This window comes from Gracilinanus agilis, chromosome 5, assembly GCF_016433145.1.
Source record: "Gracilinanus agilis isolate LMUSP501 chromosome 5, AgileGrace, whole genome shotgun sequence".
Classification (NCBI taxonomy): Eukaryota; Metazoa; Chordata; class Mammalia; order Didelphimorphia; family Didelphidae; genus Gracilinanus; species Gracilinanus agilis.
In genome coordinates this window covers 181761403-181784597 of record NC_058134.1, presented here as the reverse complement: position 1 = coordinate 181784597, position 23195 = coordinate 181761403, and the positions used below count along the sequence as shown (strand labels likewise).

The window sequence follows — 23195 nt, the reverse complement described above, 5'->3', positions numbered from 1 at the left end:
TCTTGGACTCTTACTAAATGTATGCAACACTAAAAACATGCACCTCTACATAAACACAGAGATAGTACTAGAATCTATCAAATCTCTTAGATACACATCCCCTTAAACTATCCACTCAGGCCATTTCTCTCCCAACTTTCCTCTTTTTCCTAGAACAAAATTCCATTCCCTGGTCACCTCTTGCCTATATGTGTTGTCTTTTCCTATTAACTTTTAAGCTCCTTAGAGTGTCTCTTTTAATGTTTGTCTCCCCAGATATCACTTAACAAAGTAATTGTAAATGCTTTTTATTTCATGTATTCACTCACTTATTCATTCAAGAATGTACCCTATGCCCTATGTGCCAACAACTGTGTTAACCTCTGGGCTCATAAAAAAAAAATGAGACTGTCCCTGTTCTCATAGAGTTCACACTATAATTAGGGGAGATAACACATGAAAGAAAGTTCAACTACAGGATAGACAGAAAGGCTAAGAAGCACTAAGGTACTACAGAGTTCTGGATGGCAAGGCTGAAGCATCCAGTAAGTCAGATGCCAGTGCTGAAGATCTAAAAGGTACAGAGAGGCAGAGAAGTTGGTAAAGGCTAACTGGTCTTCAGATTCACTGGAAGGAACAGATTTGCTGACTTCTATCCCATCAAAAGTATATGAACAAACAAAAAGCCCCATGCATTCTGGGAAGACCTGGGCTGAGAGAAAAATTGAAAGGGAAACACAAGGGGGCAGAACTGTTGATAGTGGCAGCTCTTGTTGCTAGCCTATCCTTGCTGCTTTTGGGAGGACCTAGAGCCTGGAGAGAAACTCTAGGACCATGTACAAATTCCTGTTTAATATTCAAGCCTTTCACAATCCTGTTCTAACATATCTTTCTAGGCTAGTTACAGTTTAGTTCAAAATATTGCATCCCACTCTCCTCTCTCCCTGCCCCCCAAAATACCCTCACCATATACCAAGGTACCATGATAAAACATATGCAAATTGAGTTGTCTCTCTGGATACCAACATTAGGGAAAGCTTTCATATTGGGAATTCTTTAGGTAGCTAGGTGGCATAATAGATGGAGTTCTGGACCTGGAGTCAGGAAAACCAAATCCATCCTCAGATACTTTCCAGCTCTGAGACTCTGAGCCAATTTCTTAAACTCTATTTGCCTCAGTTTCCTTAACTGAAAATGGGGATAATCAAACCTACCTCATAAAGTCATTATAAGTATCAAATGAAATATATTTAAAGCACTTAATACAGTGCCTATGTATATATTTTTGTCTCATCATTTTCAGCCATGTCCAACTCTTCAAAACCTTATTTGGGGGTTTTTTGGCAAAGATACTGGAGCAGTTTGCCATTTCCTTTTCCAGCTCATTTTATAGAGGAAACTGAAGCAAACAGGGGTAAATGATCTGCCCAGGGTTACACTGCTAGGAATTGTCTGTGCATGGATTTGAACTCAAGCCTTCTTGACTCTAAGCCCAATACTCTATCTGTTGTAGCATTTAGCTGCTCTAGCACATGCTCAAGATATGTTTGGTTTTTTTCTTTCTTCTGTCCCTTTACATCCTTGCACAGTTAAATCATAGGCTCAGACCAATAATAACAATAATAATTATGATCTTAAGTCATATTACATAAGGTCTATTTTTTAAAGATCATGCAAAATCAATTGACATTTTAATAAGTGATCATTACATGTCAGGCACTATGCTAAGTACAGGAAATAAAAAAGAGAGAAAAAAGTGTCCCTAGCATCATGAAATTTATATTCTAGTGGGAGAGATCACATATACATAAATCAGTACATGAGATGAATACAGAACACAGGAAAAATGTCTTAAAATGGAAGGTACTAGAAGTTGGACGGACTTAGCAAAGGCCTTCTTCAGGAGATATAACTTCAATTGAGTCTTTTAAAAGCCAGAAATGCCAAGAGTCTGTGGAAGCATAAAAGTGATAAAGGCCTAAAAGAGAATACTGGCTTTGTGAGTAGAGAAAAAAAAACACATTTAAGAAGTATTGTAGAAAAAGAAATTATAAGATTTGTCAATTGACCAAATATTTGGAGTGAGAAATATGAGAGAAGATAAGAAAGATATCAACTTTGTGAACCTGAGCAACATATCCTGGTAAACAAATTTAACTGACCAAAAGTTCTAAATTTTTTTGCTGTGGGCCAATCAAAACCAAATTATATTTTTATTAAATTTAGTATGATTTATCAAAGACAGTTACTTCATAGCCAAGAATATAAATGAACATTTTTCTATTTTTTCAATATAATTATCTTAATGTTTACAATAAAGCAGTGTGGTTAAATAATGAGATAAGGAATTCTTAGAAAACAACAAAATTATCCTCTCTGTATACGGTACTAAAAGGTAAAAAATAAAATTATTAATAAAATCCAACACTGAAAAAATAGCCACTTGAGGAATTTTAGATCTTGAACCAAGATAATCAAGTGTTGTATCTGTCAGAAGTGTAAAATATATGTTCCAAATCAGTGACCAGAACAGAAATAAAGAGTTTTGTCAAGGGACCACAATACCTTTGCTAGGTTTAATTCTTTACTCACAGAGAAAGGAAACTTTTTTCAATACAAAAAGAAAGAAAACAAAAAAGACTTTAAAAGTTATACCAAAATGCTACTGATTGGCATGGGCAATGGTAGAATAAATCAAATATTGCTATGCTTGAAATTCAGCCTTTTAAAAAGTGAAATATTTGAAATTAAACAATATCTCACACTAAGAAGACTGATTTATATATACATAAATGTGTGTGTGTGTGTAAATGTAGATGTAGATGTGTATATATATAAATAAATATATTAAGGATGGTGTTTATACTTCTTAAGAGGCAATGGAAAGCTAGTGAATTTTTTCTACTATCATTAAAGAACAGACCTTGACAGAGAATGTGAATGCTGTTTTTCCTAGGAGACCATTGATATGTGCATTGTATTTTCTGTCAGTTTCTTTCCAATTACACTCTCAACAGAAAATGGCAAATTTAAAATAGAAATAGTATCTGACAAGAGCCAAGTGTTATGAATAAGTATCTTTATGTGACCTATGTCCCAGAGCTCTTCAATACCTGACCACCACTCCCACCTCTCAAACCTTACACTTACACTTACCAATTGCTACTTGCTGATACAAAAGGACATTTCCTAAGAGTTTATGATGTAAAATCTCTAAACATAGCTAATGAGTTAATTACATGGCTCATAATTTTTCCTCTTCCCACTCCTCATACCAGAGAACTTTAATATATACATTGACTCTCCCTCAAACACACTAGCTATTCTCTTTCTCAAACAACTCCATTCCTATGACTCAGTCCTCCACCCTACCTCAGCCACAGCTGAAGATAGTCATAACTTTGATCATGCCACTCTCCACAAATGTACCACCTCCAGATTCAAGAATTCCAATATCCCTTATACAACCATAATCATTGGTTTCCACCTCTCCCTCTCTCTTCTGCCAAATTCTACTCTTAGTCTACCCCATGACTTCTAGTCCCTTGACCCCTCAATTGTCTCCCAGGCCATCTCTCTTGCACTAGCTATTCTCTCCTCTTTTTCCCATCTTGACCCACAGGTGAACCAATTCAAGTCTATAAGGTCCTCTTTTCTTGAGTCCCTAAGTCCCTTTATGATTTCTCTCATTCTGCCCTGCCAAGCTTCAGCTCTGATTCACTTTCACTATCCACTGCTTTTGCTTCTACATATCACTGCTGAACAAAAGTGGGGAAAAAATTATGCTATTATTCTCATTGAATTCACTACAAATTTATGTTAAACAACTTTGACTGAGCTTTCATTGCTAGGTAATCCTTCTATATATTCATTATCAACTCCATATGCCACTTTCCACAGGGCTCTTCCAAACCTTTTCATCCTTCTTCAAACTTTCCATGGCTCTCCCTTTTCCCACTTCCCATTTCATCAGGAGAGAATTTGAATCACATTTTACAGGGGAAAAAAAAACTGGGGTTTTTTGGTGTTCTCCCTCTTCTTTATCTCTTTATCATTCATATGTCTTCTATTACTATGCTATATATATGTTTCCACACATGCATAGACACACATTTACATGTGTGTATAATTATATATATTATATAGAAAGGAATCTGTATTTAGAATATATACATGTATGCATATATTTATATAGACACACATATAATAATATTAGAAATGTATATGCTTAAATATACCACATATATGCACATGCACATATATTCATACAAACATGCACATAATATAAATACATAAATATATTTATATAAATACGCCACATATATACATACTTGTTTTTGTGCGTGAATGTATGTGTTTGTGTGTGTGTGTGTGCATGTATGATTTCATTGGTCTAGGGACTTTCCATAGGAGGAAACTAAGTCCCTCTCCCAGTACAGATTTATACTTATTTTGCCACTTTGGGTATTGGAGAGTTGTCTAGAGCAGTGAGAGAGTGAGTGGCTTACCCAAGGTATCTGTCAGAGACAGGAATCAAACTCATGATTTTCTGGCTCTAAGGCAAACTCTAGGTACCATATTGCTACATGCTGCCATATACAGAATGTCCCAAAAGCCACAGTGCAGATTTAAGCTTATTAATTTAGGTGATATAGTATAACAATGTACTAACAAATTGAAATCTACACTAGATCTTTTGACATATACGGTATAGGTATTAATGTATATCCATGTCAATATCTATAGCTATATTTAATCTATATCAAAAAACACTAATCATTTCTAGAGTTCTTTATAGAAATGAAGATGTTTTTCTCTACATAAAATAGATGAGTGCAAAAAATACCATTCTTTTACTATATATGTGGGTATATACATATATATGTCACATATATATGGTCATGCCTTACCCTAAATATTCCCCTGTTAAAAAGAAACTGAGTATAGATGTGAAATTATGTGTTTTATTGTTGACAATTGACAATATTATGAAAAAATTTGTTTTTTTTCTCTCTATAGGTCTGGTATTCTTTATATTTAACTTAAAATACAAGTGATATTGTGGTTTTATTATCATCATCTTAAGACATTTAAGCCTAATGTCCAATAATATGTCTTTAAATTAGATCAGAGTAAATCTAAACACGTCCATTTGAGACCAACACCGAGAGGTATTCTGGCGTGTTGGTAAGGGGATAGCCTCAGAGCCAGAAAGACCTGGTATTATGTCTTGCCTGAGCATTTTCAGTTAACCACTCAGTGGCTGGGCAACTATGGAAGACCATCAACTTCAGAGAAGGTACTGGCCTGAATGAGAAGATCCTAGATTTTAGAGCTGGGAGGGACTTTACGACTTCAATGAATTCAATTCCTCCTCCTGACCCCCCAATTTTGCCATTCCCGAGTCAACAAGTCAACAAGTATCTTTCCAGTGACTCTATGCCAGGCTCTGTGCTAAATGCTGGGGATACAAAAAGTAAACAAACAAAAAAGCTGCCGTAATCTTAGGGGGGATACAACATACAAGCACCTATGTGCAAATAGGATACAGACCAGATAAAGTAGAGATAATTAACAGAGGAAAGGTACTGGCCTTAAGAGACAAGAGGAAAGCCTTGTTTAGATTTAGGTGGGACCTGAAGGGAGCCAAGAAATCCAGGAAACAGAGATGAAAAGGGAGGGAGTTCCAAATAAGAGGGACAGTCAGTTTTTGAAAATGTTTGGAATCTAGAAATGGAGTGTCCTGTTTGAAGAACAATAAGGAAGCCAAATGCCACTGGAGCACAGAGTACCTTTTAGGGTAGTAAGGTGAAAGAAGACTGGGAAGATAGGAAGGGGCCGGATTATACAGGGCTTTAAAGGTCAGAGGATTTTATATTTGATCCCAGAGGTAAGAAGGAGCCTCTTCTTATTTTCTTAACCACTTGCAAGTCAGACTCTGAGCTCAGTGTTCTACAAAAGCTGGTCTCTCAAAAGTTAGCAATGATCTCTTAATTGCAAATTCAGTGGCCTTTTCTCAATCATCATTCTTCTTTACCTCCCTCAAGCTTTTGACACTGTTAATCACTTTCCTCTCCTTGATACTCTAAGTTTTCAGGACATCAGTGTCCAGATCTTGTCCTCCTTATCTGATCATTCCCTCTCAGTCTCCTTTGCTAGATCCTCATCCAGATCACAACCTCTAACTGTAGGTGTTCCATTGCCTTCTGTTCTGGGTCCTCTTTTCTTTTCATTCTATACTATTTCACGTGATAATCTTCCAGTGGATTTAATTACTATCTCTATGCTGACAGTACTCTCATCTAACTATGCTGCCCCAAACACATTGCTGACCTCCAGTCTCTTTCTGACTTTTGGACAACTCAAACTGAATGTCCAGCAGATATCTTAAACTCAACATGTCCAAAATGGAAATCATTATCTTCCTCCCTAAATCCTCCACACACATATACCTCCCTTATTATCGTAGAGAGCAATACTGTCCTCCCATCCCTCAGACTCACAAGCTATGTGTCAGTTTTAACTTACCACTATCTCCCACCCCTCATATCCAATCTGCTGCTTAAGGTATATTGATTTCATCTTTAAAACGTCTTTTTTTAACCTTGCTTTCTGTTTCAGTAGCAACTCTAAGACAGAAGGATAAGGACTAGGTAAATGGAGTTAAGTGATTTATTTGCCCAGGGTCACATCGCTAGGGAGTATCTGAGGTCAGATTTGAACCCAAGTCCTCCCAATTCCAAGCCTGACCTTCTATCACCTGAACTATATAGCTGCCATGTCTTTTGATTATGTCACCTGTGCTCCTCTGACACTGCCACCACTCTTCCAGGACCCCATTACTCCATGCCTATACTATTGCAATAACATGCTGGTAGATGTCTGTCTGCCTTATTTCTCTTCCCTCTCTAATCTATCCTCCATTCAGCCACAAAAGTGATTCTCTTAACAGGTCCAACTATGTTCCCCTCCTACTCAGTAACTCCAGTAACTAGAGAGCCTATCATTTCTAAGATAAAATACAAAATCCTCTTTGCCCTTCATTCCAGGCTTCTTACACTCTACTCTCTGCCATATATTCTTAAATGCAATAACACTGGTTCACAAACAAGTTACTCAGTCTTTTGACTCTGGGTATCTTCTCTGATCCCTAATTCCTGGAATTCTCTCCACCTTATCTCTTCCTATTGGCAACTCCGACCTCCTTTAGGTCTCAACTTAAATTCCATGTCCTACAAGAAGTCTTTTCTATCCCCTCTTCATTTGAATACCTCCTCTCAATTATTAACTATTTATATTTATAGAGCTTGCCTGTATATATTTGTTCACTTGTTGTTTCTCCCATACTACTGAGATCTATTTGAGTGCAGGGACTATATTTACCTCTTTTTTTAATCCCCAACACAGCACAGTGCATTCTATAGAGTTAGATGCTGAATAAATGTTCACTGACTGTGGTTAAAAAGGGGTTCTCTTCTATCAAACATTCAAAGAACAACTAATCCCAATACTATACAAACTATTTGACATAATAAGCAAAGGAGGAGTCCTACCAAATTCTTTTTATGACGCTAATATGGTACTGATCCCAAAGCCAGGCAGACCAAAAATGGAGAAAGAAAACTACTACAGACCACTCTCCTTAATGAACATAGATGTAAAAATCTTAAACAGAATACTAGCAAAAAGACTTCAGCAAATGATCACAAGGGTTATTCACTATGATCAGGTGAGATTTATACCAGGAATGCAAGGATGGTTCAATATTAGGAAAACCATCCACATAATTGACCATATCAACAAGCAAACTAACAAAACTCACATGATTATCTCAATAGATGCTGAAAAAGCCTTTGACAAAATACAACACCAATTCCTATTGAAAACATTAGAAAGTATAGGAATAGAAGGACCTTTCCTAAAAATAATAAACAGTATATATCTAAAACCATCAACAAGCATCATCTACAATGGGGATAAATTAGAAGCCTTCTCAGTAAGATCAATAGTGAAACAAGGATGCCCATTATCACCTCTATTATTTAACATTGTACTAGAAACACTAGCAGTAGCAATAAAAGAAAAAGAAATTGAAGGTATTAAAATGGGCAGTGAGGAGACCAAGCTATTAACTCTTTGCAGATGATATGATGGTCTACTTAAAGAATCTCAGAAAATCAACTAAAAAGCTAGTGGAAATAATCAACAACTTTAGCAAAGTTGCAGGATACAAAATAAACCCACGTAAATCATCAGCATTTCTATATATTTCCCAAATATCCCAGCAGCAAGGGTTAGAAAGAGAAATTCCATTTAAAATCACCCTAGACAATATAAAATACTTAGAAATCTATCTACCAAGACATACATAGGAATTATACAAACACAACTATAAAACACTTTCCACACAATTAAAACTAGATCTAAACAATTGGGAAAACATTGATTGCTCATGGGTAGGATGAGCTAACATAATAAAAATGACCATCCTACCCAAATTAATCTATTTATTTAGTGCCATGCCTATCAAACTACCAAAAAAAATTTTTTACTGAATTAGAAAAAACTATAACAAAGTTCATTTGGAAGAACAAAAAATCAAGAACATCAAGGGAAATAATGAAAAAAAAGTGAAGGTAGCCTAACAGTACCAGATCTCAAACTGTACTATAAAGCAGTGGTCATCAAAACAATATGGTACTGGCTAAGAGACAGAAAGGAGGATCAGTGGAATAGACTTGGGGTAAGTGACATCAGCAAGACAGTCTATATCAGGGGTTGGCAACGTATGGCTCTCGAGCTATATCTGGCTCTTTTGAGGGCCAGATATGACTCTTTCTGCAGGAGCCATAAAGTCGATTTTTTTCAGGCGCTGTTACAGAAGCGCACACTGTTACAGGAGTGTGCACTGTGAGCACTGTACGGCTCTCATGAAATTACATTTTAAAAAATGTGGTGTTTATGGCTCTCATGGCCAAAAAGGTTGCCAACCCCTGGTCTATATGATAAACCCAAAGAGCCCAGCTTTTAGGGCAAAAATCCACTATTTGACAAAAACTGCTGGGAAAATTGGAAAATAATATGGGAGAGATTAGGTTTAGATCAACATCTCACACCCTACACCAAGTTAAACTCAAAATGGGTGAATGACTTGAATATAAAGAAGGAAACTATAAGCAAATTAGGTGAACACAGAATAGTATATTTGTCAGAACTTTGAGAAAGGAAAGATTTTAAGACCAAGCAAGAGTTATAAAAAATTACAAAATGTAAAATAAATAATTTTGATTACATTAAATTAAAAAGATTTTGTACAAACAAGACCAATGCAACCAAAATTAGAAGGGAAGCAACAAATTGGGGAAAAAAATCTTTATAACACACACACACACACACACACACACACACACACACCACCCCAGTGGTAATCCACTTCATACCTCAGACATTAAATCAGTTCTCCTACCTGAAGAGAAATCAATTAATTATGCTGGTTCTAGACTACTAAGTGTATGGGTAAGGTTAAGTTTATATACTGAAGAGAGAGCTAGGCAAATTTTGCACAATCATTTATTCCTGTGGTATTCATTCAGTTGAGTGACATGAATAAGAATTTTTAAATGAATAATTTAAGTGGTCTTACTCTTATCAAATTAAAATTCTTAGCATACTTTTAACCTGAAACTTTCACATATTTTACTATTTTCCAGTTATGCCATCACACATCTTGAGATGGTACAATATGTACATAAAAAAGAATGAAATTCCAAAAGAGCAACTCATATATCTGTCAGTCGAGATTCAGAGCTTTATATTCATGAAAACAATTGGCAAACAATTTTACATGTTCCAAGACAGAAAAATGTTGCAACAGATGTCTTGTCAAGAGGCTACAGACTGCACACTTTCATCCATATGTTTTATCAGCCTTGAGAAAGATATGTTCAATCATTTTTTCTTAAAATCCTCAAAAATACAAAATACCCACATATTAAGGTATAGTGAAATAGACGAATTATTTGTAATACAACACTGACCGGGGGTTTGGGGTACTATTTATACAAGGGTAGCATCTTTAGATATGAAATTATATCATATATAACAAACCCCCATATATTAGAAAAGTTGAAACTTATACCAAAATAATGACATGGTAGCAGAGGGTGAGGCAAATGAGAAACTTGATAGAAGAGGGAGAAAAGACTGGAAATTCATTTTCTTTCTTAACCTTTAGATGGTAGCTAAAGAGAACCCGAAATCCACCAGTCTTTTGAGTATAGAGTTCCAGAATAGAATACAGAACCATTGCTACCTTAATAAAGTTGGGTTATGAATAATTTTCCTACTGTAGTATGTCACAAATATGTGTCAAGATAAAAGATGGAGAGAACACTGGGCTAGAAACACTAATGCCAGAACGCTAGGCTAAAGGAAAGGGAAGAAGCATTTATTAAATACTTATTTTGTTATAGATATTATCAACTTTACAAATATCAAATCATTTGAGATTCATGACAACTCTGGGAGATAGATGCCAATATTATCCTCATTTTACATTTAAGGAAACTGAAGCAAACAGAGGTTAAGTGGTTCGCCCAGAGTCACAGAGCTAGTAAGTCTCTAGGACTGGGTATGAAATCAGTTCCTCCTGACTCTAGGTCCATGGTCCTATCCACTGTGCCACCCAATAACAATTAAAACGGTTTCTAATGTGATCCTTACTTCAAAAGTCTTTGGTAACATACTTCATAACACAACAAAATTCAAGGCATTTCATTTTGATAATTTTAAACGGAAATTATTTTTTCATTAAAATCTCCTAATTGGTGAGTATATATCCTTCTTTTTCTGTGATTGAATTGGGGTATGCTGAGAATTTATGACAAGAGAAACTGTCTCTGTTATTTTTGAGACTCTCAAACATACCCTGAGAGGGAAAGGGTTTCTCTCTCAGTTCCCTTAGTTGGTTCCACAGACTATGATATAACTGGATCATCATGTAACCACAGATTTATACTTGCACTGAATCAACCCACAACCCTAAGAAATGGAAAAGAAATATACCAAACATAGCCCCAGGGTGAGATGCCTGTAGGAAGAGGAAATGGACATTCCACAACTCCTCACTCCTCATTTCCTGCTTTGGCTTCCTTCCTAGTGGGTCAGTATATCAAATGAACACACAGACCACTCATGAAAGCCAAGTCTCTAAGTAACTCACAAAGCTACACCTTTCCTCACTTGCTATAGTCTTAGCTGAGGCAATTCTTTTCTAACTGATAAATCAAATCTGCCTAAATGTCACGTAGTAAGTCTTACAACCTGTCATAGGATTACAGCTAGAATGGACATTAGAAATTATCTCATCCCTCGCTGTGTGACCTTGGGCAAATCACTTAACCCCAATTGCTAGTCCTTGCTGCTCTTCTATACAGAATTAATACTAAGACAAAAGGTAAGGGTTAAAAAAAATTATCTAGTTGAATGAACACCATTTTAAAGGAAAGGAAACTAAAATCCAAAATGGTGAAGTAATGTGCCTCTGGTCATATTAAATCAGGGATTTGAATCCAGATATTCTGACTCTTGACAGCAAAGTAGTACAGTGGATACAGTGGATGAGTTCAAATCTGGCCTCAGACACTAGCTGTGTGACCTTGGGCAAGTCACTTAACTCTGCCTCAGTTTCCTCATCTATAAAATGACCTAGAGTCATGAAGAGTTGGACATAACTGAAACTCCTGAACAACTCTCAAGTTGAAGGCTTCATCCTCTAAAGTTGACTGCCATTTGACAGTGTGTGTCATGTTCTCTGCCCCTCTAGTTTTTTTTTTACCCTTCTCTCTTAGCTTTCTTACTACTTATTTGAGCACACTTTCCCAATCTTTTAAAAGATCTCTTTCCATATTAAACCAACCAACTATAGGTGTCTCCTAAGATTAGGTCCAGAATCATGAATCTTTTCTTTTATTTCTATACTATCTCTCTTGGTGAACTCAACTCTCATAGGTTTAATTATTATGTCTATGTAAATGATTCCCAAATCTATATATCTACTGCTAGTTCCTCTCTTGAGCTCCAGTTGCACATCATCCACTGCATATAGACATTTTGAATTAGATGCCCTTTGGGCATCTCAAACTCAACATATCTAAAGCAAAACTCATTATCTTTTCTCCAAAATCCTACCTACTCCCAAATTTCCCTACTGAGGGAAACCTAAGTTTCTACTGAGGTAACCACCATCCTCCAGTTACAAAGTTTCACAATTTGGGTGTTATTCTCTTGTGCTATTATTCTTGGGTATCAGTCTCCACCATCATTCATCCCACATAGACAATAAGTTACCCAATTTGGCCATTTCTACCTTCAGTAAATCTCTCCTATATGTCTCCTCTCCATTCTCCACTTTGGTTTGAGCCTTCATCACTCCTTCCTTTCACTATTTCAATATCCCTTTAATTGGTTTCACTGCCTCAAGTCTTTCCCTACGACAATCCCTCCTCCACATAACTGTCAAAGTAATTTTCTTAAAGTGTATTCTGATCATCTCCTCACTCAATAAGTTGCAGTGGCTTCCTTTTACTTCCAGGAGTGCACATAAATCCCTTTATTTGGAATTGAAGACTCTTCACAATCTGGCCCCTTCCTACCTTTACAATAGTCTTTCACTTTATTTCCCTCAATACACTCCACAATACAGCCATACTATTCATCTTGCTGTTCTTTAACATAAAACTGTATCTTCTATGCCTTTTCATTAGCTGATTCCCATACTGGAATGCTTAGAATCTTAAAATCACTAGCTTCCTTCAAGACTTAGCTGACATCTATCAGACTGCTAAAATGAAAAAAGGGGAAAATGACAAATATTGGAGGGGATGTGGAAAAATAGGGACACTAATACATGGTTGGTGATGGAACTGTGAACTGATCCAACCATTTTGGAGAACAACCTGGAATGATGCTCAAAAAGTTATAAAATTGTGTTTATCCTTTTACCCAGCAACGGCACTATTAGTGAGCCAGCAATGGCACCAAGATGATCAGGGAAAAAGTAAAAGAAACTATATGTTCTAAAATATTTATAGCAGCTTTCTTTGTATTGGCAAAGAACTAGAAATTGGAAGAGATACCCACCAGTTGGGCTTAACAAGTTGTGGCATGTGATTGTGATGCAATACTACTGCACCATAAGAAATGACAAATGGTTTAATATTGGAAAAACATAGAAAGAGCTACACGAAATTATGAAGAGTAAAATTAGCAGAATCAGGGGAACATTAGATATAGCAACAGAAATATTGTTTTAAAAATAACTTGAATGTGTCTACCTACAAAGAAAGAACTGATTAACAGAAATAAAACATAATTTTGTATATACATACATTTTTTTGTCAAATGCCTTCTCTAATGGGGAAAGGAGTGAGTGGGAGGGAGTTAACTGGGTTACTCATTTTAATGTAACAACAAATAAATAAATTTAGGAAAATATGGAACTATAACACCCTGTTCCTAAGTGGTTTAAAAGAGAATGATCATTGTGAGAGTAGCACAGCAAAATGGGTAGAATAGAAAAATTAGAATTGTCTATGACAAGTCTTAAGAAAGAAATAAGAGAGATCAATAATAGATCAAGAATGAAAATACAAAGAAATGAAGGATAAGCTAAAAGAACAGAAGCAGAACCCCAATAATATTAAAAGATGCTCACTATACAAGCAAAAGAAAAGATACTGATCTTGAAGACATGATGCATAGAGGCAACATAAAAATCATAGGTCTTCCAGAAGAACACAAGACAAAAAAACCTGAACACCAAAATGCATGAAATAATACAAAAGAATACACAGAATTTCTGAATATAGAAGATGAAAACAAATTAAAAGAATTCACAGATCCCAGAAACCAATGGACACAAAATCCACATGCACCTTTGGTCTGGGAAACTGAGGATCACCTGCTCACCCTTCCTATAATCTAAATGCATAGATTCTAAACTCTCTTGTCCTCCAGCTCCTTCTTCTTCATACCAATAATGTGAATACTTTCCTTTACCTTTTCATCCAGATGCTCATTGAACTAAACTATAAGATCTATTAATTTGCCAGATCAGCAGGAAACAAACTCCCTGCTAACTAACACAATAATTCACTTAAGCCCCAGGTTATATCTCTGCAAAATACTAATTGTAAATCAGACCTCGAAGATGGTGAAATGCATTTATGATACTTATAACTGGCTTTTAAAAATAATTCTACAATAAAAGCCATTTTTCCTATTTATAAATTGAATCTAATAAAAAGAAATTTACTCTCATCTTGCCTCTAATAATTAGTCTGTAATCTTGGGCTAATTACTTTAATTAATTGGTCTTCATTTACCTCCTCTTTGTATCGAGACGGTTAGCCTTGACAGCTTCTGAGGTCCCTTCTACCTCTAGATCTAGGATACTATGATATGTTTACAAATTTCAGAGAAACATTTTGGTGATGTCAGAACTATGCTAAGTTTCTTAGTACTCCTTTCTTCTGTCCTTTGCATTGTAGAGGAGGCAACCAATTAAAGAGGCTGACAGCAATCAGAACAATAAATCCCACAGAAACAAAGTTAAACAGGTCTGAGTGAAAAGAGGTATATAATGTCATGAACATCTGCAGTGGGATCTCCATTGTCTTGCAGGAGGAGTGAAGTTAATGCTCCAAATCACTATTGATTATGGAAATGCAAATTAAAACAACTCTGAATACCACCTCACACCTAAATTCGGAAGGGATGTTGAAAAATTGGTACACTAATACACTGTTGGTGGAACTGTGAACTAATTCAACCATTCTGAGAGCAATATGGAACCAGGTTCAAAGGGACACAAAACTATGCATACCTTTTGACTCAGAAATGTCACTACTGCATCTGTATCCCCAAGAGATCAGAGAGAAGGGGAAAGGACCTACCTATACCAAATTTTTTTTTAACCCTTGTACTTCGGTGTATTGTCTCATAGGTGGAAGATTGGTAAGGGTGGGCAATGGGGGTCAAGTGACTTGCCCAGGGTCACACAGCTGGGAAGTGGCCGAGGCCAGGTTTGCACCTAGGACCTCCTGTCTCTAGGCCTGACTCTCACTCCACTGAGCCACCCAGCTGCCCCCCTATACCAAATTTTTTGCAGCAGTTTTTGTGGTGGCAAAGAATTGGAAATTGAGGGGTTGTCCATCACTTGGGGAATGAACAAGTTGTAATATATAGGTTTAATGTAACAATAGGTTTAATGCACCATAAGAAACAATGAAACAGGATGTGTTCAGAAAACTCTGGAAAGACTTATATGAACTGATACAAAATGAAGTGAGAAGAACCAGAATAATGTATTCATTAATAGAAATATTATATGATGTTTGACTGTGAAGGACTAAACCATGTCAGCAAAGCAAGTCTCCAAGATATAACCACAAGGGATTCATGATAAAAATGTTATCCACAGCAGAACAAGGAGCTGTTGGACTGAGTGCAGATAAAATCACACCATCTCCTACTTTATTTCCTTCATGAGATTTTTATTATATGTGTGATAGTGTGTCCTCTTTAATGACATGAGCGATATGGATATTGCATGAACGTACAGATATAATCTATATCAGACTATTTACCATCTTGGGGAGGAGAGGGGAGGAGGAAAGAGAAAACCTGAATTTGAAAATGTCATAAAAAATATTTTCAAAAACTACTTCTACACATAACTTTTAAAAAAATTTTAAAGAAAGTTTACTGTACTCTTAGGTTATTTTACTTTTAACCACTAAGAAGTAAAAGTACCTCTTCCACAAAGCTATCTTTCTTCTCTAGCATTTCTCTTAATGTCTGAAGAATTTTAATGCAGAGCTTTTCTTCTTTCTCCATGAGCTTCTTTGTATGATTAATCAACCTTAAAAGTAAAAATAATAATAATAAATCTTAATTAAGACTTTACATTCTAACTTCATTGAAACATTAGGCAAAGAATAAACTATAATCATATTAATACTTGAGGGATAAAAGAGCAAACCAGGTGGTTATTTTTAAAAGTACGAAACCAAACTTTAGATTACTCACTTTTCAAACATTTAAATAATAAGCTATGCTTTTATCCTGTAACATATTTTATCATTAAATCATATCTTATCCTCAATTAATATTTGTGATGGAATTTTTCTTTCCTAATTTGTAACTGTAAAATTAATCTGTGTAATGATCCTATGAGGATTATACTTCCCCTATTATAGGTAGAAAAACTGATCCATAATGCAGTAAAGTAACAATAACAATGTTTTGAATATATAGACTTTTAAGTCATAGTATTGAAACAAAGTCACCTTCTAAACCATGGATGTTCAGGAACAAGCTACTTTACTCCCTTGGACCTTACATAGTACTTTTCTTTGTAACTCTCTCATGAACTCACCATGTAATATCAAAAATTATAGCTATCCATTTCATTGTCTTATACTTTCACCCCTATGAGTACCATGAGATCAGGGGCTGTCATATAAACTTTGCATGTGCCTAAGCCCCTATCAAAGAGCTCTCCATACAGCAAGTGCCATATAGGAAATTTTAAATTATCCTTCCCTCATCATTAAAATATAAAATTTAGGGTAAACATATAGATACAATATATGAGTATATCCTGAAATTCATAATAAAACAAATAAAGCTAATAGGTGTTAGGCTAATAATATGCAACATAGCTCTAAATAAGGAGAATTTTAAAGATTAGGTGTCATAATCACACTAAAAATTAACCAAGACATTCACTTTGCACAATTCAGTTCAACTTCATAATAAACATTTATAAAGCACACATGTCAAATTCTAGTAAACTTTAGTTTTAAAAAATTCTGTTTGACCCTTCCTTACAATTTAATTTTACATCCACCACTTTTATATTCTGGGAGTATGAGTTAAAGCAATGTGGTATAGTTGATAGAGAATCAACCTCAAAGTCATGAAGACTGGGAATTAATTCAAGTCTCTGACACATACTGGCTCTGTAACTCTGGTCAAGTCACTTAACCTCTCAAAGTTTTAGGAAATTCTACAAAACATTTAAGTTCCAGAGCAAGCATCAAACAACATGAATGAAAAGAGTTTCTTTGTGGAGACTTCTTTATACCAATTAATCAGATGTCTTTTCTCAGAAAAAAAGGTATATGAATTTTAAAGTACAGTTTCTATCATACCAATTATGAATTACAAAGTAAAAACAGAAATAGGAGACATTTTTCATTTAATAATACACAGAATTTTTAATTAATGCAATAAGTACATTAACTAAATCTCAAATCCTTTCACTTACTTGGACATGAAAGCACCACATCTTATCCTTGCGTCACTTCCCTCAGGAAACAGAAGTTCTGGGCTGTATAGCACATCAACCAACACTGAGAATTCAGCCTGCATCATGGGGCTGAACTGCTGTTCTAAAGAACCCACCACATCCTAAGGAATAAAGTAGAAGAAATTGTAGGTGAGACTTCAGGTTTCGTTTCCTTTCCATGAGGTGTAAGACAGACAAGGATAATGAGCACCCCCAAACAAAAGTACACATTGGGGCCATTCATTATATTCTGGTTTTTAATCATTTAAATTGTTATGTTCTTTAATTTCATCAACCCAACCAGAAAATAAGATCTCCCTCCCAGAGCAGGTTATCATTGCTGTTCCATAATACTGGATTATTGAATTTGATTTGATTGTGTCTGAGTCTTAATTAGCTATTCTGCTCCTGGTATTTAATTCGCTATTTTTTAACCAAAGCCAAATACTGTGGTTTTGATTATTATGGCTTTTGAATATAAATTAATGTCTGTAAGTACTTTTCCTCTTTCACATCCTACTAGATTCTAGTCTTATTTCATGAATTAATTTGTTTTATAAATAGATGTATGTGTGTGAGAGAGAGGGAGAGAGAAACAGAGAGAGAGAGAGAGAGAGAGAGAGAGAGAGAGAGAGAGAGAGAGAGAGAGAAACAGAGAGAGAGAGAGAGAGAGNAGACAAGGATAATGAGCACCCCCAAACAAAAGTACACATTGGGGCCATTCATTATATTCTGGTTTTTAATCATTTAAATTGTTATGTTCTTTAATTTCATCAACCCAACCAGAAAATAAGATCTCCCTCCCAGAGCAGGTTATCATTGCTGTTCCATAATACTGGATTATTGAATTTGATTTGATTGTGTCTGAGTCTTAATTAGCTATTCTGCTCCTGGTATTTAATTCGCTATTTTTTAACCAAAGCCAAATACTGTGGTTTTGATTATTATGGCTTTTGAATATAAATTAATGTCTGTAAGTACTTTTCCTCTTTCACATCCTACTAGATTCTAGTCTTATTTCATGAATTAATTTGTTTTATAAATAGATGTATGTGTGTGAGAGAGAGGGAGAGAGAGAGAGAGAGAGAGAGAGAGAGAGAGAGAGAGAGAGAGAGAGAAGCAAACTCTTGGTAATTATATTGGGATAGTGATAGCATGAAATATATGAAATCAATTATGTAGTATCATATTGACATGGTCCCAAGCCATTGCAGTGCCCTTCAAATATTTGTCTTTCTCTCAAGAGTCAAAACTTTTTTTAATTGCATTTATATAAATCCTGAATGCGGTTTTGTAGAAAGATCCTCAGACATATTATGCATTTTGTAGTAATTTTGAGTGAGGTTTCTTTTTCTATCATTTTTTCTAGTTTTGTTATGGCTATATGGAAATGTTGATTATTTTACTGGATTCATGTTGCATCCTACTATTTTACTCAAACTATTAATCTTCTCAGTTACTATCTTTAATGATTCTATGAGGTTTTCAGAATAAAGGATCATAGCATTGCAAATACTGATAATTCTATCTCCTCTGTTCCTGTACTTATGCCTTTACTTTCTTTCCCTTTTCTTATTGCTATAGCAAACATTTCTAAAACTATGTAAAATTAATAGTGAATATAAACCATTATAACAGTATATTTGGCTTTAGATATACATACTTATATCATATTTAAAATGGTCCTTCAAAGCTCATGCTAAATTTTTAGTGTTTTTAGCACAAAAGCATATGTAGTACAAAAAAAAAGATATATTTTGCTGCAAGGGAATTTAAAAAAAAAAACACAAAAATGACTGAAAATAGTACTTCCAGACCTCAAACTGTATTATAAAACAAAAGTCTTCAAAATGATTTCTTACTACTCTAAACAAAGAAAGAAAAGATGATCAATAGAGGAGACTAGATATCAAAAAACATTACCAAAGTATTCAATAAACAATTAGGTCTCACTATCCTGACCCTGCAGTTATATTAACTACTTGTCCTTAATACCAGTATATACTATTAAAAAACCCTTACTTTTCATCTTATATCAATACTTTGTTTTGGTTCTAAATCAAAAGAGCAGTAAGGGTTAGACAACAAGAGTTAATTAAGTGACTTGCCCAGGTCATACAGCAAGGAAGTGTCTGAGGCCAAATTTGAATCTAGGACCTCCTGTCTCTAGGTATGACTCTCAATCCACTGAGTTACTTAGCCACTTACAACAGTATATTCTATTTCTGCATCTCTGCTACTCCCTACCACCATTCTGAATGCTAACCACTTTGAGGAGTGTGTCCTACAATCCCTCTCTTAAGGTAAGATGCTGCCCTCAGGAGCACATCTGTCACCTGGAGAAAGTAGTCTCCTAAGGTGTATATTCTCTAATAAGTTCCCAAATAAAACTTATATACAGGGTCTTTCATACCCTTCACCTTGTGCGAAAATGCTTCAATTCAATAAAATTTCATTAAATATGTAGTACATTCCAGGTACAATTCTAGGTGCTAAAGATATAAAGACCCTATGATCTCCCTCCACCATGCTGGTTCCATTCTCCCATAACTAGAATCTTCCCAGGGCCCCCATTTTAAAGAGGAGCCCGTGCTGATCAACTTTCATTCTCTTCCTGCTTTGCTTCAAACTTTCCACACATGAATAGTATTCCTCCACGTAGATATATCCCTTTCCCACCTTACCCTTTCAGTTCTCTTGTATGTTGTATTTCCCCCATTAGTGTGTAAGCTCCTTGAGGACAGAGATTGTCTTTATTCATATACATATATATTATATTATATATATGTACATATATATATATCCTCAGAGCTTAGCACTTTTAAAATTCTTGTTGCCTTATCTATTGGAAATCTACTTGGAAATATACAACAGACAGTTGATGGTCTAGGACAAGAATTCAGAAGAACTAGGGCTAGATGTTAATTAATTTAGGAGATCCCCTGAAATGAGATGAGAGCTGAACCACCAAGTGGGAGTATAGAGAAAGAAGAGAAGAGAATCCAGGACAGAAACTATTCACAAATAAGGGGTAGGCTTTGATCCAGCCATACCACTGCTGGGTTTATACCCCAAAGAGATAATAAGGAAAAAGACTTGTACAAAAATATTTATAGCCTCGCTCTTTGTGGTGGCAAAAAATTGGAAAATGAGGGGCCCTTTGATTGGGGAATGGCTAAACAAATTGTGGTATCTATTGGTGATAGAATACTATTATGCTAAAAGGAAAAATGAACTGGAGCAATTCCATGTGAACTGGAATGGCCTCCAGGAATTGATGCAGAGTGAAAGGAGCAGAACCAGGAGAACCTTATACACAGAGACAGATACACTGTGGTACAATCAAATGTAATGGACTTCTCTACTAGCAGCAGTGAAATGATCTAAGACATTTCTGAGGGACCTGTGAGAAAGAACACTATCCACATCCAGAGAAAGAACTGTGGGAGCAGAAACACAGAAGAAAAACAACTGCTTGATCACATGGGTCAATGGGAGTATGATTGGGAATGTAGACTTTAAACGATCACCTTAGTGCAAATATCAATAATATGAAAATAGGTCTTGATCAATGACACATGTAAAACCTAGTGGAATTGCACGTTGGCTATGGGAACAGGGTGGGAAGAGGGGAGGGAAAGAACATGAATCATGTAACTATGGAAATTTTTTCTTAATTAATCAATAAAAAAATAAAAATCTGAAAGAAAAAAAAAACAAAGGGTAGGACATAAACGATGACCAGGTTAAAAAAAAAAAAAAAAAAAGATTGAGAAGGACCTATGAAGAAGGGTGTCAAGAGAGCAGTCTCAGAAAAACAAGAAAAGGCAGCATTCAGAAAGATATGGTAGTCAACACTGTCAAATACTGCTAAAAATCAAAGGAGGATGAGGACTGAGAAAAAAATGAATGGTAACCTTAGATTAAGTACTGCACCTATTTTTCTTTGTTTGAGGTTCTTCAGACAGAAGAATTATACAGATAAAAGCTACTCAACTATTTTGCCAATCATGTTTCCTATTCTTTACATTTTAAGGAAAATTGTTCTGGTCATTTTAAAACATACCACATTTCTTCAAAAGGCTTTGTGTGTGCCCATGATGTTTATGTAGAATTTGTTTCAGTCTTGTCGGCATGATTTTTTAAATTGATAATAGCATTCCAAGGCTGTCCCTAATTGTCTGGAATGTTCTCCCTTCATACTTCCACCACCTCACTTCCTTCAAGTACTCAGCTCAAAATTAGCCTTCTATAGAAGGTATTTCTCCTCTCTCTCTTCCTGCGGGTGCCTTTCCTCATGAAATTACCTTCCTCTTTGTTACTATCATCCAGTCATGTCCAGTGTCATGACTTTTTAGCTTTTTAATACTGTCCATAGAGTTTTGTTGACAAAGATACTGGAGCAATTTGCCATTTCCTTCTCCAGTTTTATGCAAGCAGAGGTGACTTCACCAAGGTTACATAGCTAATATCTGTGATAAGATTTGAACTCTGGTCTTTCTGACTCCAGGTCCAATGCTCTCTCCCCTGCACCACCTCGCTGATGTATGTTTCTGGGTATTTACATATTGTCTCCCCCATTAAAATGTGGGATCCTTAATACCAAGGGCCATTATTGTTTTTTTTTCTTTCTTTTTTGTTTTTGTTTTTTTTAATTTTAAACCCTTAACTTCTCTGTATTGACTTATAGGTGGAAGAGTGGTAAGGGTAGGCAATGGGGGTCAAGTGACTTGCCCAGGGTCACACAGCTGGGAAGTGGCTGAGGTCAGATTTGAACCTAGGACCTCCCGTCTCTAGGCCTGGCTCTCAATCCACTGAGCTACCCAGCTGCCCCCCATTATTGTTTTTTGTTGGTTTTCCTTTTTGTTGTAGCTCCCCTGCCTAGCACATATTGAGCACTTGACAAATACCTTCTGACTGAGTGACTTAGTAAGGACAGATAAATATTTATGATATGATGCTAAATTATATATTTTTAGTATTTAATTTGATGTTTTATGTTGGTATTTTTAATGATTTAGAGCTGTGTATTATAATGGATTGGTTGCTGGCCATCAAACAAGGAAGATATAGGTTCATATTACACTTCAGATAAATGCTATGTGACTCTTGGCAAGTCACTGAACCACTTTGTGACTCTAACAATTTCCCTGTAGCTTATTTCTTTAGTCATAGGTGGAGTGCTATCATCTACCAGCATTAATTCAAGGAAATTCAAGGAAATTTTTCCATACTGATATAAGCAAAAATCATTTGGGCATTCATGTATTCTTTAAAGGGATGTCTATATTTTTCTTTAGTCTAAAGATAAGTATATTACACACTGAAGGAACTTTGTAATGTATCATCTTTCTTTACTTCATGAAATAGTTAATGCATTGTTACTTTTTTAAAAAGAGCTTTTTAGTATTACATATGGCCCTTTATTTTCTCTTTGAATGCTGTGAATTCAACTGTTTAATATCAATGATTTGATAGTACTATAATAAATTTCAGACTACTCTTTCAGTTTGAATCAAATTAAATTTATCTCAGTTAAATGTCTTTCATGTAAAACTAATTTTAATCCATTTTGTAATTTTAAAAAATTCTAGACAGTTCATTTACATATAGTAGTCTTAATATTCAATCATTCTATTCACATTTTCTTGTTATTATTTCTGATTTTAATTCAAATTTAAAAGAAATATCCTAAATAAAATTAATATCATATTAATAACTATATAGATTCTTTAATAGGGACTTCACTTTTACCACAGACTTTTATTTTCTATAATCAAGACTATTCCCTCATGTCTTCCCTTCTCTTTTTTCTGTTTTTCTAAAATTGTCTCCTGAATCTTTTAGCAATGTAGATAATACA

General features: G+C 35.3%; 1 protein-coding gene across 1 annotated transcript in view; it reads right to left on the bottom strand.

The window, feature by feature from the left end:
• The window catches only part of ITPR2 (inositol 1,4,5-trisphosphate receptor type 2), a 529867-nt gene that overhangs the window by 200116 nt on the left and 306556 nt on the right, over positions 1–23195 (bottom strand). Inside the window, exons 35-36 of the mRNA XM_044679064.1 lie at positions 17312–17454; positions 15793–15901 (exon numbers count right to left, since the gene is read on the bottom strand). Coding sequence (XP_044534999.1) covers positions 15793–15901; positions 17312–17454 — 252 coding nt within the window. The remainder of the gene's footprint in view (positions 1–15792; positions 15902–17311; positions 17455–23195) is intronic.